The following is a 16,333-nucleotide window of genomic DNA, read 5'->3' on the forward strand; positions in this document are numbered from 1 at the left end:
ATTTCTGCCTTCATAGAATGTATTTGGAAGCCTTCCTTCCTCTTCCATTTTTTTGTAATAGTTTGAGGAGAATAAGTATTAACTTTTTGTTAAACGTCTGGTAGAATTCCCCTGTGAATCCATCTAGTCCCGGACTTTTATCTTTTGGTAGTTTTCTAATGACCAATTCAAGGTTTTATTTTTATTGGTCTGTTTAGATTTTCTATTTATTCCTGGTTCAGTTTTGGAAGATGGTATGTTTCTAGGAATTTATCCTTTCTTTCTAGTTGTCCAGTTTGTTGGCATATAATTTTTTGTAGTGTTCTGTTATAATCCTTGGTATTTCTATGGCGTCAGTTGTTACTTCTCCTCTCTCATTTCTGTTTTATTTTTGGGTGTCCTTTCTCTGTTTTTCTTGATGAGTCTGGCTAAGGGTTTGTCAATTTTGTTTATCTTTTCAAAGAACCAGCTGTTCGTTTTATTGATTTTCTCTATTATTGTTTTAGCCTTTGTGTCATTTATTTCTGCTCTGATCTTTATTATTCCCTTTCTTCTACTCAGGTTGGATTTGTTTGTTTTTCTTTTTCTAATTGCTTTAGGCCTAAGGTAAGATTGTTTATTTGATTTCTTTTTTTCTTGTATTTTGAGGGAGGCCTGAATTTCTATACACTGCTCTCTTGGAACTGTTTTCATTGTGTCCCAAAGATTTTGGACCATTGTGTTTTCATTTTCATTTGTCTCCATGTATTTCTTTAATCTCTTTTCAAATTTTCTTTGTTGACTCAATCATTGTCTAGTGTCATATTGTTTAGTCTCCACATGTTTGTGTTTTTTCCTGTGTTTTTCTTGTGATTAATTTCTAATCTCATACCATTGCAGTTAGAAAAGACTCATGGTATGATTTCAGTCTTCTTAAATTGATTGAGGCTGGTTTTATGGCCTTATATGTGATCTATTCTGGAGAATGATTCAAGTACACTTGAAAAGAACGTGTAATCTGTTGTTTCTGGACAGAATGCATTCTATATACCTGTTACGTCCATCTGGTCCAATGTATCATTCAAAGACATTGTTTCCTTATTGGTTTTCTGTCTGGATGTTCTATCCTTTGATGTAAGTGGGGTATTAAAGTCCCCTACTATTATTTTATTACCATCAATTTCTCCCTTCCTGTCCATTAATATTTGCTTTATGTATTTAGGTGCTCCAATGTTGGGTGTGTAGATATTTACAAATACTGTATCCTCTTTTGGATGGATCCCTTTATCATTATGTAATGCCTTTCTTTGTCTTGTTATAGTCTTCGTTTTAAAGTCCATTTTCTCTGATATAAGTATTGCTACCTCAGCTTTTTTCCCCTTCCATTTGCAAGGTGAATGTTTTCCCATCCTTTCCCTTTCAGTCTCTATGTGTTTTTAGGTCTGAGGTGAGTCTCTTATAGGCAGCATAGATGGGTCTTGTTTTTGTTTTTGTTTTGTTTTGTTTTGTTTTTATCCATTCTGCCATCCCATGTCTTTTGGATTGGAGCATTTAGGCCATTTACACTCAAGTAATTTCTATACCCAACATGGGACTTGAACTCACAACCCTGAGATCAAGAGTCACATGCTTAGCCACACTGACTGAGCCAGAGAGGTGCCCCTAAGCTATTTCCATTTAAAAATATTTTTGACAGGTCTGTACTTATTACCATATTAAAATTTATATACTGGGAGTTTTTGTAGATTTGCTTTGTACCTTTCTTCTTATCTTGCTCTCTTTTTTTTTGTGGATGATGAGTTTCTATAGTGTTATGTTTGTCTTTATTTTTTCCCTATCTGTCACAGGTTTTGGGGTTTTGTTTACCATGACGTTCATGTATAACATCCTAAGTAAATGGTCATTTAAATTCAAACACATTCTGAAAAAAAAAAAAACCTTTTTCTTTTTCTAATTTACCTTTGCTTCCCCTTTTATTCCCTTTTCCATATTTTGTATATATGTTGTCATATTTTATATCTTTTAATCATAATTTTCCCATGTCTAATTATGACCATTTCTTTTTCACTTTTCTAAAAAGGCTTATTTATTTATTTTGAGAGAGAGAGAGATGAGGAAGAGGCAGAGAGAGAATTCCAAGGAGGCTCTGCACTGTCAGCACAGATCCCAGTCCAGGGCTTGAGCTCACAAACCATGAGATCATGATCTGAGTGGAAACCAAGTCAGAGACTTAACCAACTGAGCCACCCAGGTACCTCCATTTCTTTTCCGATTAAAGAAGTCCCTTTAGCATTTACTGTTAGGCTGGTTTAGTGGTGATAAACTCCTATATCTCTTGTTTGTCTGGGAAACTCTTTATCTCTCGTTCAAATCTGAATGATAATCTTGAGTATTCTTGGTTGTAGGTTTTTTTCTTTCAGCACTTCAAATATATAATGCCACTCCCTTCCAGCCTACAAAATTTCTACTGAAAAATCAGCTAATAGCCTTATAGGATATCCTTTCTAGGTAACTTTTTATTTTTCTTTAGCTCCTTTTAGGAGTCCAACAGATCTCTTAATTTATTCCTCATTTTTAAAATTCTTTTTTCTTTTTGCTGTTCAGCCTGTGTGTTCTCCATTACCCTGTCTTCCAGATGGCTGATAGATTCTTCTTCCTCCTCTAATCTACTACTGATTCCCTCTAGTGTGTTTTGTGCGTGTTTTATTTCAGTTCTTGTATTCTTCAGCTCTGACTGGTTCTTTTTAATATTTTCCATCTCTTTACTGAAGGTCTCACTGAGTTCTTCCACTCTTTTCTCCAGATCAGTGAGCATCTTTATGATCATTACTTTAAATTCTTTATCAGGCATATTTCTTATCTCTGTTTCATCTAGTTCTTTTTCAGAGATTTTTTTCTTGTTCCCTTTTTTTGGGAGCATATTCCTCAGTCTCCCCATTTTGGTTGGTTTTCTGTGTTTATTTCTGTGAATTAGGTGGAATGGCTACTTCTCCTAAATTTGAAGGTGTGGTCTTGTGAATAGTGTTCCCCATATAGAGTGTGTGCTTGATGACTTTTGCTGGCTGGCTAGACCTGTGGCTGTAAATGCTAGTTATTCTTTTATTTATTTATTTATTTATTTATTTTTTAAAATATTTTTATTTATTTCTAGGAGAGAGAGAGAGACAGCGTGAGTAGGGGAGGGTCAGAGAGAGAGGGAGACACAGACTCTGAAACAGGCTCCAGGCTCTGAGCTGACAGTCAACACAGAGCCCGACGCGGGGCTCGAACCTACGAACCGCGAGATCATGACCTAAGCGAAAGTCGGACGCTTAACCGACTAAGCTACCCAGGCGCCCTGCTGGTTATTCTTTTAAATAGTGGCTTTTTACAGAAAGAAGAGAGTAATGATAGTAATAATGATGATTGATGATGATGATGATGATGATGATGATGATAGAATAATAAAAGAAAGTAAAAGAAAATAGAGAAAAAAGCAGAAAAGAAAAAAAAAGAATGAGGAAGAAAAAACAAAACCAAAAAGAACAAAATTAAAACAAGATGTGACAAATTTTAAAAAATTAAAAAATAAGAAAATAAAAATTAAGAAAAAAAATTAATTAAAACCAAAACAAAATAAAACAAAAAAAAAAGAAAAAAATACCCCATGGCTTATTTTTTGTCTCCCAGCACCACAGAGGTTGGGTTGCTGAGGTCACAAACTCTCTGTGATGACTGGACCCACCACTCATGGTGTCCAGGCTCTGTTCTACTGTGAGCTTTTAAGGTGGAGGGGAGGGAGCATCCTCACAGCTCCTCAGCCTTTTTATTTATTGTTTGTTTGTTTATTTTTGAGAGAGAGAGAGAGAGAGAGCGAGAGCATGTGAAGGGGGGTAAGAGCAGAGAGAGGGAGAGAGAGAATCCCAAGCACAGAGCCCAGTGTGGGACTCAACCCCGTGAACCATGAAATCATGACCTGAACCAAGATCAAGAGTCAGGCGCTAAACCAACTGAGCCACCCAGGAGTCCCTCCTTGGCCTTTTTCAACTCTGGCTTGTTTGCTGTCCCAGTGAGACCAGGACTGGTGTGGGCTTGTGGATCCTGTGCTTGCTGAGGTTGCAAACTCCCTGTGACCTCAGGACCTAGCTGCTATGGTGTCTAGACTCTGCTCTGATCTAGGCTTTTAAGATGGATGGGAACATAAACCATGTTGTCATCCAGTCCCTCTGACCTGGAGAGTGTTCTTGCAGCTCCTCTACTACTTGATAGATTTCCTGTGTGGTCTGTTATATGTTAAGAGACTGTGCCCCAGGCCAGAGAGATCTGTTCTGTCTCCCTCAGTACATTCCCTCCCCACTGCTGTTGGTTGGCAGTGTTGGTGGGCAGGGTTCCCTGCCTTACCATGTCTCTGTTGCTCTTGCCATTCTCTCTATTTTTGGTTGTTTAGTAGCTGTTCAGTCAGCCCTCAGTATTACAGGGGAAAATTATTCTATTAATAGGTGTAATTTGGTGTGTCCTGGTGGAGGAAGCCAGTTCAGGGTCTTCCTATGTTGCCATCTTGGACTGGAATTCCCAGAAACTGTATTTTTAATAGCAGTGTACAGGAGATTCTGATGTAGGGGTTTCTGGGACCACATGATGTGAAAGACTGTCCAGAGATGTTTCTTAAAAAGTAGTTTCTTCCAGTAAATATACTTGTGGGAGGCAGTTTGCAACTGGAGACAGGGATTAATTCTGTGTGTTCAGTTTACTAGCTGTGGGGTTGATTATCCATGAGTGAAATCACTGAGTCTGAATTTCCTTCTTGCCCCACACTGAGTACAGGAAGCCAAGCCCTGGAGTGCAGTTTAGATCTCTGAGGTCTAAGGCAATCCTTTAGTCTTCCCAGCTGTAAAATGACCCATGTAATGGTCCATGTAATATTGTTTAATGGCTGTCTGTTAAGTTCATATATTTATGCTTCAACCCTTGAAGGAGTAATATCTCCTCAGGTATTGATCTCACGGTTCATGAGTTTGAGCCCCACCTCAGGCTCTGTGCTGACAGCATGGAGTCTGCCTGGGATTCTCTCTGTCCCTCTCTCTCTGCTCCTCACCTGTTTGCACTCTGTCTCTCTCTATCTCAAAATAAAATAAACTTAGAAACAGAGTAAAATGCTCTCTAAATAAATAAATAAATAGGGGCACCTGGATGGTTTAGTCAGTTGAGCGTCTGACTCTTGATTTTGGCTCAGGTCAGGATCTCATGGTTGGTGGGATCAAGTCCTGCATCAGTCTCTGCACTGTCAGCATGGAGCCTGGGATTCAACCTCTCCCTCTGCCCCTGTGTCCCACTCATGCTCTCTTTCTCTCAAACAAATAAATATTAAAATGACCTAGGACTAGATTTTCATACTCAGACAATAGGATAGAGGATTTCTCCAACGTATCTGTGGAGCACAAAAGCAGTGAATTAGCAACAGCATTTAAAATGTTAGTCATACGAAGGGTATGATACAATGAAAACAAACCTAGAGGTTAATGGTTTTTTTGTTGTTTGTTTTGTTTTTAATTTCTAGGAAAGAGAGAGAGACAGCGTGAGCAGGGGAGGGTCAGAGAGAGAGGGAGTCACAGACTCAGAAACAGGCTCCAGGCTCTGAGCTGGCAGTCAGCACAGAGCCCGACAAGGGGCTAGAACCAACAAACCGAAAGATCATGACCTAAGCGAAAGTCAGACGCTTAACCGACTAAGCCACCCAGGCACCCCAAACCTAGAGGTTAAAAATAGAAAGCAACAGAAAAAAAGCTGGCTTTCTTTTTAATCATTTGGAAGAAGAGTCCATTCATCAGTTGATGAATCTACTTTTTGACCATTATGAATTTTTTAAGTTATATTGAAAATAATCCATATACTGTACAGTTTACCCACTTAGAGGGTACAATTCAAAAGCTTTCAGTGTTTCAGTGTGCAACCATCCCTGCAGTAAATTTTAGAAGATTCTCACTCCTCCCAAACGAAAAGCCCATGCCCCTTTGCCGTCATCTGTGATCCTGCTATTCACCCCAACCCTAGGCCACCACTATCTGCTTTCTAGCTCCATAGATTTTCCTTCTGTGAACATTTCATATTAGTAGACCTTTTGTGATTAGCTTCCTCACTTACCATAATATTTTCAAGGTTCATCTATGTTGGAGCATGTATCGGTACTACATTTATTTGGAATAAATGTAATAAGTACCACACTTTGTACTGCTGAGTAATAATCTACTGTATGGATATACCATATTTAATATACCAGTTTACCCGTTGATGAATCTACTTTTTAGCTATTACAAATAATGCCATTATGAACATTCACGTACAAGTTATGTGAACGTGTTTTCATTTCTCCTGGGTATATAGGAATGAAATCATTGGGCTGTATGGTAACTCTATGTTTAACCCTTCAAGGAACTGTGGAACTGTTTGTTAGAGTCACTGTACTGTTTTATACTAAGGATTTTAGTTAGTTTCTCTTTTTTTTCTTAACGTAGGTTCCACACCCAGTATGGAGCCAACATGGGGGTTGAACTCAAGACCCTGAGATCGAGACATGAGCTGAGATCAAGAGTCAGCTGCAAAACTGACTGAGCCACCCAGACACCCCTAATTAGTTTCCCTCTCACAGACTCCCAAGAAGCTACAGATCACCAGCAATGAGCAATTACACTGTAAATCATACTTACTAGTCAAACCTAATTACTCCCTTCCTGAAACTAGGTGATGAGGGAAATGGTAGAGGAAGGAGGGAGAGAGAAGCATATGGTCTCTGGGTTGAACCCACATTTCTCAGGTTGGCATCCAAGGTCAATTGTGCATAAGGTAGAGACCTTACAGTTTTACCTGAGTTTATCTTCAGGATTTGGACACTTCCAATGTTTCTGGTTGCACTGGATGCAGGTTGTGAAAATCTGTTGACATGAGGTAGGAAGGAAGATAAAAATGGACCGTGACTCAAGGTCTGCTGCCCCTGGGGACTGTCTCTCAGCTCTATGGAAAAAGGGACTAAGAGCAGAAGCTGATGAACCTTCCACTGAGGACTCCAGTGCTGGAAAATACTCAGTATTGCTTAGCACCCAGGCAGATGAGAAGAATTCTCCTTACTCCTTCATAGGCACTAACACCGGGTCCAGGGAGCTCTCAAGGTGACAACCAGAGGAGATATACTGAAGCAGTTTTGTGAGTGGAGGATGTTAGTGTGTGTAGGTGTGGGAGCAATACAAGTGATCAGAAAATTCTGTCAGACTTGTTCCTTGACACTCACAAGATACTTCCTGGCATTAGCTGGGTGGGTATCCGAGGGGAGTCACGTGTCCTGCACTGAGAAATGTGGTTAAGAGCCAGGGAGTTATGACTCATTCCAAACAATATGGCTCCATTTGTTGTCCCCGGATAGTGAGATTTCAGGAAACCTGAGCTATCAACATAATTTTGTTTATTGTTTTCTAATTGTTTCTGTCAGCATTAAGTCCTCAAATAAAAATTGAGTGTAGCACATCATATATCTTTTCCCTGTTCTTTCCACCTTTGTCCTCTTGAGACCCTGTTCAGAGCACGGGTTTTGCTGGCATCACTTGCCTGGGCAAGATGCTGTGCACCTGGTATACCTTCTTTAGCACCCCACAGGTGCCAGTGGTGCTCTCTCCAGCTCAGCCTACCTGCCCATCTTACCTTCCACTCAGAGCACCGCTGCCTTTCCTCCCCAGGCACCAGATCCAATAATAAGGAAGCTAACCCTTTCCCTGAGATGTACGTTTGTCCAATTCAGTCCAATGGAATGACTTTACTCTTGCAGCTGGTGTGAGTTGTATTTTCCACTAGAGGCCTCTTGGAAAACGAGAGAAACTTTGGGGCCTTTTGTCTCTATTTATTCTTTAATTTAATAGGAAAACCTCTCCAAGAGCATTTAGATTGCCTCCAGCATGGGGCATAAAAGAGAATGGATGACACTTTGTCATTTCCTATAACAGAGGTCGGAAGAGGAGAGAGAATGCGGATGGCAGCACGCGGTGTTAACAAGATATAATGGAAAGAGAGGAGCCCACCTGCTGTCAGAGTGTGAGGGCAGCCTGTTTGTGTGCATAAGGGTGCATGGTGGTGGGGATCAGGGTGAAGCTGAAGTCCTGGATTCCTAAGATTGGAGGAGGAAAAAAGTCTGTGCTATTCAGTGGTTAGAATGTTAGACCAGTCTGGGTTATATATAGTTCGTAAACTGTATGACATTCCATTAATCACTAGCTGGGTCTTGAAGACTTAAGGTGCAGCAAATTTTGAAAAAAACCCAGAACTCCTCCTTTATATTCCATCACTTCTAAGTTATTTATTAATTAAATCTTTGGCTCTATTCACAAATTGATGCTATACATACCAGTGATCTCAAGTGCATACAACGCTATTGTTTTTTTATAATTTATTTATTTATTTTGAAAGAGAGAGAGCTCGTGAGTGAGCACTAGTTGGGGAGGGGCAGAGACAGAAAGGGAGAGAGAGAGAGAATCCCAAGCAGGCTCAATGCTCAGCTCAGAGTGGGGCTCCGTCCCACGACCGTGGGATCATGACCTGAAATCAAGAGTTGGAGGCTTAACTGACTGAGCCACCCAGGTGCCCCACAACACAATGCTTAATACAGAAAATAACATGAAAAGTGTTGTTATTGTAGTTGTGATTTTTTAAACATAATTTATTGTCAAGTTGGCTAACATACAGCATATACAGTGTGCTCTTCATTTAGGGGTAGATTCCTGTGATTCATCACTTACATACAACACCCAGTGCTCATCCCAACAAGTGCCCTCCTCAATACCCATCACCGAAAGTTGTAATTTTTCAGTTAAAAAAAAAAAAACCTTGAAGTTTCTATAATGTTTTCATTTCTTAGTCAAAATGTAAATATATAGTTAAATCTATTGAAATATAGCTGACATATAACGCTGCAAATTTAAGGTTGATTTGACACGTTTATATACCGTAATATGATTGTAGCCATAGTTACCACCTCTATCGTGTCATATATTTATCATTTCTTTTCTGTGGTATGAGTAATCAAGATCTAGCCTCTTAGCAAATTTGATGATTATAAAATGATATTGTTGTCTATATTCACTATACTATACATTAGATCTCCAGGACTTACTTACTAATCAGTTGCAGATTTGTACCCTTAAACATCTCTCCTATTCCCCCAACCCTGAGCTTCTGGTAACCACCATTTAAATTTAAATTAATCAGAACAGGCAAATAGTTTGCAGCCAAGAAGGTGACTGATGGTCTCATGCTGGGTCCACTGACTTTGTTTTGGTTCACACCGACCCTGATGTCATGGGCCCTTCAGTATTTACCTAGAAAACCCCAATCACCCCAAGCAAATCATGAATTTTGTGGTTTCCTTGAAGACTTTCAGGATGAAAAGCAATTTCATATCTGCTAATATAAAAACGTCTAATTGGAGGAAAACCCCTCCATTATTGATGTCATTTCAGAAGACCTTTCTCTAGGTCCTTAGCTTCCAAAGGGGCCTTGTGTTCTGCTGCTTTCCGATCACCTTGAACCTAGGTTTGTCCAAGCGCTTTTGAACAAAGCACGTCTGCACCTTACAAGGAAATTTTCCGGATAATGACCAAGAAAATGAAATTTTTCTCCATAGGATTACAGTCCACAGTGACAAACCAGCATTCTCTCTTTCTCTTTTTTGCTTATTTGATCTCTGTCCCTCCTGGTGTGACTTTTTTCTTCACACACGTTTTAGAGAAATGTATTATTTTGGTTTCTAGCATGTGCGCACAACACCCTTTTTTATTCTTCACACGCTGTGTTAAAGGAAGGGTGGAATGGGGGCAAAATCTTCCCACATGCCTCCCACAGTGCAAGCACTGGGATTGCCTGATCCCATGGCTTGTCCAGGGTACGTTCCTTCAAAATTCAACCTGTTCTCTGCTTTTTCTTCAAACTATGTTCCCACCTCAGTTAATAGGACAAGAGAACTCAGGTTGTATAGGACAGTCGAGATGGAGGACTGTCTGGGGAAGGAGGCAGAAGTGAGGGAGGGGAGACACCAAGCCCTATGTGGGCCTTGGCCCCCCAGCCTTTGAATGGACCCAACACATTGGTGTCTATGCAGGGCCAAACCATATAGGATCTAAAATGACTGTAAGGGTGGAAAAACATTACAAAAAATGGGCGACAGTGTTACAGATGTGAGGGATCTGGCTGCTTTATACAAACATAGAGACAAACCCAAAGCATCACCCCAGGGAGGATGACCAAGGGACTATCACAATACATAGTGCCTGCAGGAAGTCAGTTCAGAAGTAGCTCCCTTACCAAGTCCTAGGACCACCGCCCCGACTCCAATCTAGTCCCTGTCTCAGAACAGCCTGCGTGATTCATGTGTAAACACTCTGCCCAGTGGGTTCCTCCATAAGCCTGGTCCAGAATGGTGGCCAGTGGCTCGGTCCTTGCTTACACCATACCAGTTGAGAAATATCTTGAACATGAACTTGGTGGAGGGGTTTTCGCTTCCCTTCCCACCACCATCCCATGGGCACCATATCCTGATTCCTCATTCCTCAGGGGAAGATGCTGAAGGGAGAAAGCTTCCAGAGTCCAAACACCTCTCAGACTTTTCCTCTGCTGGCCACATCTCTGTACCCTGCTCCTGAAGAAACTCTAAGAGGTGCAAAGCGACAGAATCAGCCCCATTTTTAGAAAGCTTGATACTGGCAATTTTCTGCAGCTTGTTTTTCATCTTTTCTCTCTCCTTTGAGTCCTGGTTTATTTTCACACCCTGTATGAAGTGGTGGATGGCCCTGTTCTCACTCTTCAGTTGGTAGAGCTGGAAGTTGCCATAGCGCAGATGGAGGACTTGTTTGGCTACAGGAGAAAGCTCTTTGCAGAATTCTTTTTGGAAGTAATGCTCTGCTTCATCATACTGACCTGCTTGTGCATAGAGGCAGGCCAGGTAGGAGCAGACACAGGGGAGGTTTGTATTAGCCTCCTCTGCTCTCTTCAAATGATACACAGCTTGTTCAATGGCTTCCTGTGATTTCTCTCTTCTCCTGTACATGTCATTCTTTCCTGTGTCCTGTAGGATTTCAAGGACTTTTGACCTGTAGCAGCACCCAGTGTAGTAATGTAGGTAGGCATTGTTGGGCATGCCTTCTAGAGCCTTTCTAAGCAGTTCGATAGCTTTGTCCAGGGCTCCTTTTCTTTGATACAGCTTCGCTGCTCCGCAAAGCACATCGGTTGCACACGGGACCTCCTTCAAAGCTTCCTCCACGAGCCTCTCTCCTTCACCATCTTCCTTCATCCTCTGAAGTTTCAGAGCCAAGAGCACTTTCGCATACTGGTTGTCAGGATTCAGCCTGATGGCCTGCCTCAGAAGGTTGACAGGATTCTGAGGCAGCTTCCAGGTGTCCAGACGGTAGCTCGTGATGGCCAGGCCAGAGGCGAATTCCGCGTTCTGGGGATTCTTTTCCAGAGCCTTCTCAAAGCACACCTTGGCCCTCTCGATGTGCTTTCCTCCACACTGTAACCGGGCCCACCCCTCCTCACAGTCCATCTCAGGACTCTCGATTCTGTAGGGGCTGCGGAACTTCTCACATACCTGTCGCACCTTGTCCACATACATCTGAGCATCTGCGGGTCTGCCCAGGTGGTAGTAGACCCAGGCATAGTTTCCCCAGGTGACCAGACTTCTGATGTCTGCCTGCTCCGAGTGCTCTTGCTGGATCAGCTCCTCAGCCCGCCGTAGACACCCCAGGGCATCCTCGTCATGGCCTCTGCAGTGCTTTATGTAGGCCAGTATGTTGAACACCGTGGCTTTGAATTCATTGTTCTGGAACTCAGTCACATTACACACCTCATCTTCAAAGTCATCCAAGGACTTTCCTCCCTCCACCAAGTTCCAGGTGAAATGGCATTTTAGTTGCCGCAGACAGCTCTCCAAGGTGCTCCTAGTGGTCTCGCTGGAGGACGAAACAGAGAGACGGACACTGTGAGACACAGCTCGGATTCTCGGGGAGCAGGGCAGATACAATTCCCCTCCTCTCCTCCTCAAGGGTGTTCACCCTATTCAAAAGAGAACAATATTTCCTTTTTGTTCCTTTCTATATTTTGGCCTATGCGTTAAATGCTCAGGGACTCAGGGACTGGGTGGTGACTGGGCAGCCAAAGAATTAGGAAGAAGGCAGTAGCAGGGGGCCGGGGAGGAGGGAATGCTCTGAGCCGGGGGGTGAGTTTCCCTGAAGGAGGTGGTTTCCATCAGGTCAGGTAGCACTGGGCCTTGGCTGTCTGTGGCCAAACCTGGGGGAGAGGATTCCAGCCCACAGTGGACCTGACACAGTTCTGAAGAAGAAAGGCTATTTATTACTTTACATTTCTGTTCATCTTACCTAGCATTTACTTCCATGTTTTGAAGATCTTAGCTTTAGAATGGCCTATTCTTTTAAGGTTTTGCTGGCTTGGTTTTAATCTCATTATCCCTCTGAAGTTCAACTGCATTTTTTTCCCTATAGTTTTAGTTCCTTCATTCTCCTTCATCTGTCCTTTTTAGCATTATTTCTTTCTATGGCCTGTCTTATTATTTGAGCTTTCCATATCTCCTTAATTGATTTTATTTGTTTATCCAAATTCTTTTTTTTTTTTTTTTTTGGATCCTATTGGCTTTGTCTTTTTATTAATTTGTCATTCTCTGTCCTCATTTTATCTGCACTTTTCCATTTTAACCATTTAAATTGTATTTCAACATTTATTAATTCTTACTTCTACCCCTTAATTTTATTATTATTATTATTATTATTATTATTATATGCTAGCAATGTTTTACACTTCTATTTTGGAATAAAATAAGTCATTTTTTCTCCCCTCCACCCCCACCTCTATTTCTTAGACTGGTGATTTCTGTTCTTAACATCTCTCATTGTGTTGGTCTATTAAAAATTTTGCATTGGTTGCCTTAATTATCTTTTGAAATTTTATTTTTCCTCTCTTGTGGCTTGCTTTCACACACAGTGTTAGAAGTGCAGTTCTGGGAGAAGGCTCACAAGACAGCTAGCATCTTTTGTTATGGGAAATGGTCTTTTTCCCTTAAGGTACTTTTGTAACTCTTCTGGAAAGATTTTCCATTCCCTTCAGGGTTAGTTCTTTAAAATGGAATGGAATGGGATGGAATAAAATAGAAAAAAAAACCTCACTCTCCACCCAAAAACCCTATCTTAGATAACTTCAGAGGTGAGCAGGTTAAAAATCATCAACTTCCTCGAATCATTTCTCTGCATTGCCTATGTATTGGAATCCTTGAAATGTTGCTCTTTCTCACTTAATTTTTTTTCCTTCAGGGTATATGTTAATTAGCCCTTTGATGAGAAGCTGATATTCTAAATGTTATGAATTCTGACATAGACAAGCAGTAGATATCTGGGAAGTCACGTAATGTGGCAAAGACCACAGTTGAAATATTGTCCAAATGGAAGATTATATTCCCCTCCATTTTTTTTTCCTGTCCCCCATCTTTCACTTTTGATATCCTCTCCCACCCCCCAATTTGATTACTAGATCAGGGCTGGGCACCCAAACTCAAGTGGCAGCTGGAAATGGAACTGAGAGGGAGCTGGTTTTCCGGAGTCAGGGAGAGCACTGTGCACACTGGAGGTGTCATGGCAGCCACAGTCTGCAACTCACACTGGACAGACTGACTGGATGCACATGTGCACATCTGGGGCCCCCAAGCTCTCCACTGTCCTGTTCTGGCCCTCCTGGGGTGGCTGTAGTCTTGGCGGGAGGGCTGTGAGCCCTTCCAGGAACTTTAAATCAGTCCCTGTTCATTTGTGTTACTTGAATCAAATGGAGACTCAACCTACCCCAATAGAATAAATAGAAAAGATGAAGGAAAATGGGTAGAAGTTTCTTCTTGGGGAAGGACCCTCTGTCTTTTCAAAGCCCTGGACAGTTCTCAGTGTAGAACCAGGATGTGTGAGCCTCTTGATGTAATATGGAGGGTGGTGGTGGTGGTGGTGGTGGTGTATGTGTGTGTGTGTGTGTGCGCGCGCGCAGGTGTATATGTGTGTGAGCCAAGGAGAGTGCCTGGCATGGTATCTGGCACTGTAGTGACAGCAGCCTCCCCTTGAAAAGTTCATGTCCAACCTGATCTATTTTCCTTCTCAGTAAGGTTTCAGGAAGCTTCCCTTAGCACTAAGCTCTTTAGCAACTTTCTCATTTTATAAAAGAAACAGAGTGAATACAGTTGAAATTATCACCAGTGTATAGAGCATATGTTCAATTGTGCATCTGCAGGATAGAGGCACTTACTATACACCCTTATGTAAAATCCCTTTGGGTGGCCATTCAAAACATCCAATTTTACTGTGTGATTATAGGCTTTTATTTCTACCAGTGAATCAGAAGCCAGTTCCAGACACTTGCTTTCTGGATGCAGACTTGTGAGAATTATGCTCCTGATACCTCTAGAAGCACCAACTGTATACACACAACACTTCCTTCCCCTGCTTCTGGTCTGGATGAAAGCCTTGGTGATGGTGTTTATCTGGCTCAGAGCTAATCCTGTTACCGGTATCTTAGAGCAGTTAGAAATACACATCCTTGGGCCTCAACCTATGATTACCAAATCAGAATCTGAAGTGGGAGAGATTGAGCCCAGGAATGGTCTTTAGCAAGCCCTCCAGAGGAATTTTATGCATGCTTAAATTAGAGAACCACTACCTTAGTGAACAGAGCCAGTGCCTGTTGACAGTGCCCATAGCTAAGAGAGCAAAGACAATTAGGAGAGACACTGGTGGGTCTGTGTTCTTAAGGGGAAGACTCTAAGACCATGCTAAAGTTCTAGGAAATATTTCTAAATATTATGAGTTACTATCAAACAGACATCTGGAAATAGATCAAATCTTTCTCTTTCCTATTAGACAGACAGGCAGAGGAGCAGAAAAAAAAATTTCAAGAGGAGAGAACAGAAAACTTCTAGAAGGAGGGCAATGTGTCCTCTAGGAAGGAAGTGCTGGGCAGGCGCCTCTGGATTCTGGAGCTCCCAGGACTGGGGCCTAGGCACCTAGTTTGGCCACCCCATCCTCACATTGGAGAAAACAGAAGTCTCCCTTCCTACCTTTCTTCCTTCCTGGGCAATCTTAGAGAATTTTGGAGGTGGGGGCTATTTTCTCCAAGCACCCTACCTCCAACTCATACTTCAGAGAGAACTCGAACCAATCAGTAGCATTTTGGGGTAATATATATTTCTGTTGAGTGAATGAATACATTTTACCAGCCCTAATACAAATCTGAGATGAATGAGCACATGAAAAGTAAAATCTAGCTTAGCAGGAGCTGGGGTTGCTACCCGGAGTACATTGTAACAATATCTGCCAAAAAGAGATTCTTTGTTAAATAAGAATCCTATTAAAAGCCCCCACTTAATCCCTTCAAATAAGAAACAGAAGAGAGCGTCTACTGGAGCAATTTCCCCAGATCCCTCTTTAAATGAAGCACCTGCCTGAGTAAGCATCTCTCTCTCTGCCATACCGCCACTTCCTCCCCCCTCTGGACCTCAGCTGTTGGCTTCATCGGCTTCCCGGGAGAGGTGCGCTGACAAAGCTTGACTGTGTGCGGCAGAAAATCACAGAAATAAAGCAGCCAGCTTCGGTAAGACAAACGCACGACCTGCAGACAGCTGCGAGCTAGACTACAGGCAAACACTAAAGCAAAACAAATCAGGAACTTGTGTTTCAGGAGCATGACTGTATAGGATTTGCATTCCCCAACGAGATTGACCGGACACTGTCAACACGATCAGACCAGGAGAATCTTTACCTCATGATCACGGGGCACTTCTCAGCTGTTCTGAAAGGTTGCAGCTCAGGCCACTGTGCTCTTCAGAAATCTTCCTAGTCTGCCTCAGGGAGATGCTAAGGAGACCTTTATGTGGAAGCATTACTTGGTTCCTTTGCCCCTTTCTCCCACAGTTGGCTTGAAGAAAAAGGAACTGAAACTGGAAAGGGAAACTGACAGGGGCTCTGAGGGGAAATGAACCTTGAGTAGGAGCTGAGCCTATAGCACCCCCCAGTCCCCACCCCACAGTGAGTCAGAACTTCCCCTTTGTGATTGTTGTGATATCCTAGGTCAGCTGACGTCAAGGCAGCCAGGCTTGGAGAAGGATGCATACATGTACCAAGCACCAAGCGCCCTGCCTCATTTCTTTAGTGTTAACCCATCGTCTCTCTGCCCGTCCTTATCACCGGTGCGGCCCGCAGACCCTTGTAAGGGCTGGCATTTGTGTCTGTTTCCTTCACCGCTGAATCTCCAGTCCCTGTAGTAATACCCAGCACATGGCAGCCATTCCAAGGGTAGAGGCTAAATGAATGAATGATTAATGAAT

The 16,333-nt window shown here is 42.1% G+C and overlaps 2 protein-coding genes across 2 annotated transcripts in view; one reads left to right on the forward strand and one right to left on the reverse strand.

Annotated features, from left to right (window-relative positions):
• LIPA (lipase A, lysosomal acid type) overlaps positions 1-16,333 on the forward strand; it is a 167,381-nt gene that overhangs the window by 70,569 nt on the left and 80,479 nt on the right. The window lies entirely within an intron of this gene.
• On the reverse strand, positions 8,804-15,964 carry IFIT2 (interferon induced protein with tetratricopeptide repeats 2). Its single transcript, XM_039222018.1, has 2 exons — positions 15,769-15,964; positions 8,804-11,918 (listed from the first exon to the last, which is right to left on the reverse strand). The coding sequence occupies exons 1-2, from the start codon at positions 15,771-15,773 to the stop codon at positions 10,514-10,516; spliced, it is 1,410 nt and encodes a 469-aa protein (XP_039077949.1). The 5' UTR covers positions 15,774-15,964; the 3' UTR covers positions 8,804-10,513.

This window comes from Hyaena hyaena, unplaced genomic scaffold (genome assembly GCF_003009895.1).
Source record: "Hyaena hyaena isolate Hyena2069 unplaced genomic scaffold, ASM300989v1 scaffold_1038, whole genome shotgun sequence".
In the NCBI taxonomy this organism is placed as follows: domain Eukaryota; kingdom Metazoa; phylum Chordata; class Mammalia; order Carnivora; family Hyaenidae; genus Hyaena; species Hyaena hyaena.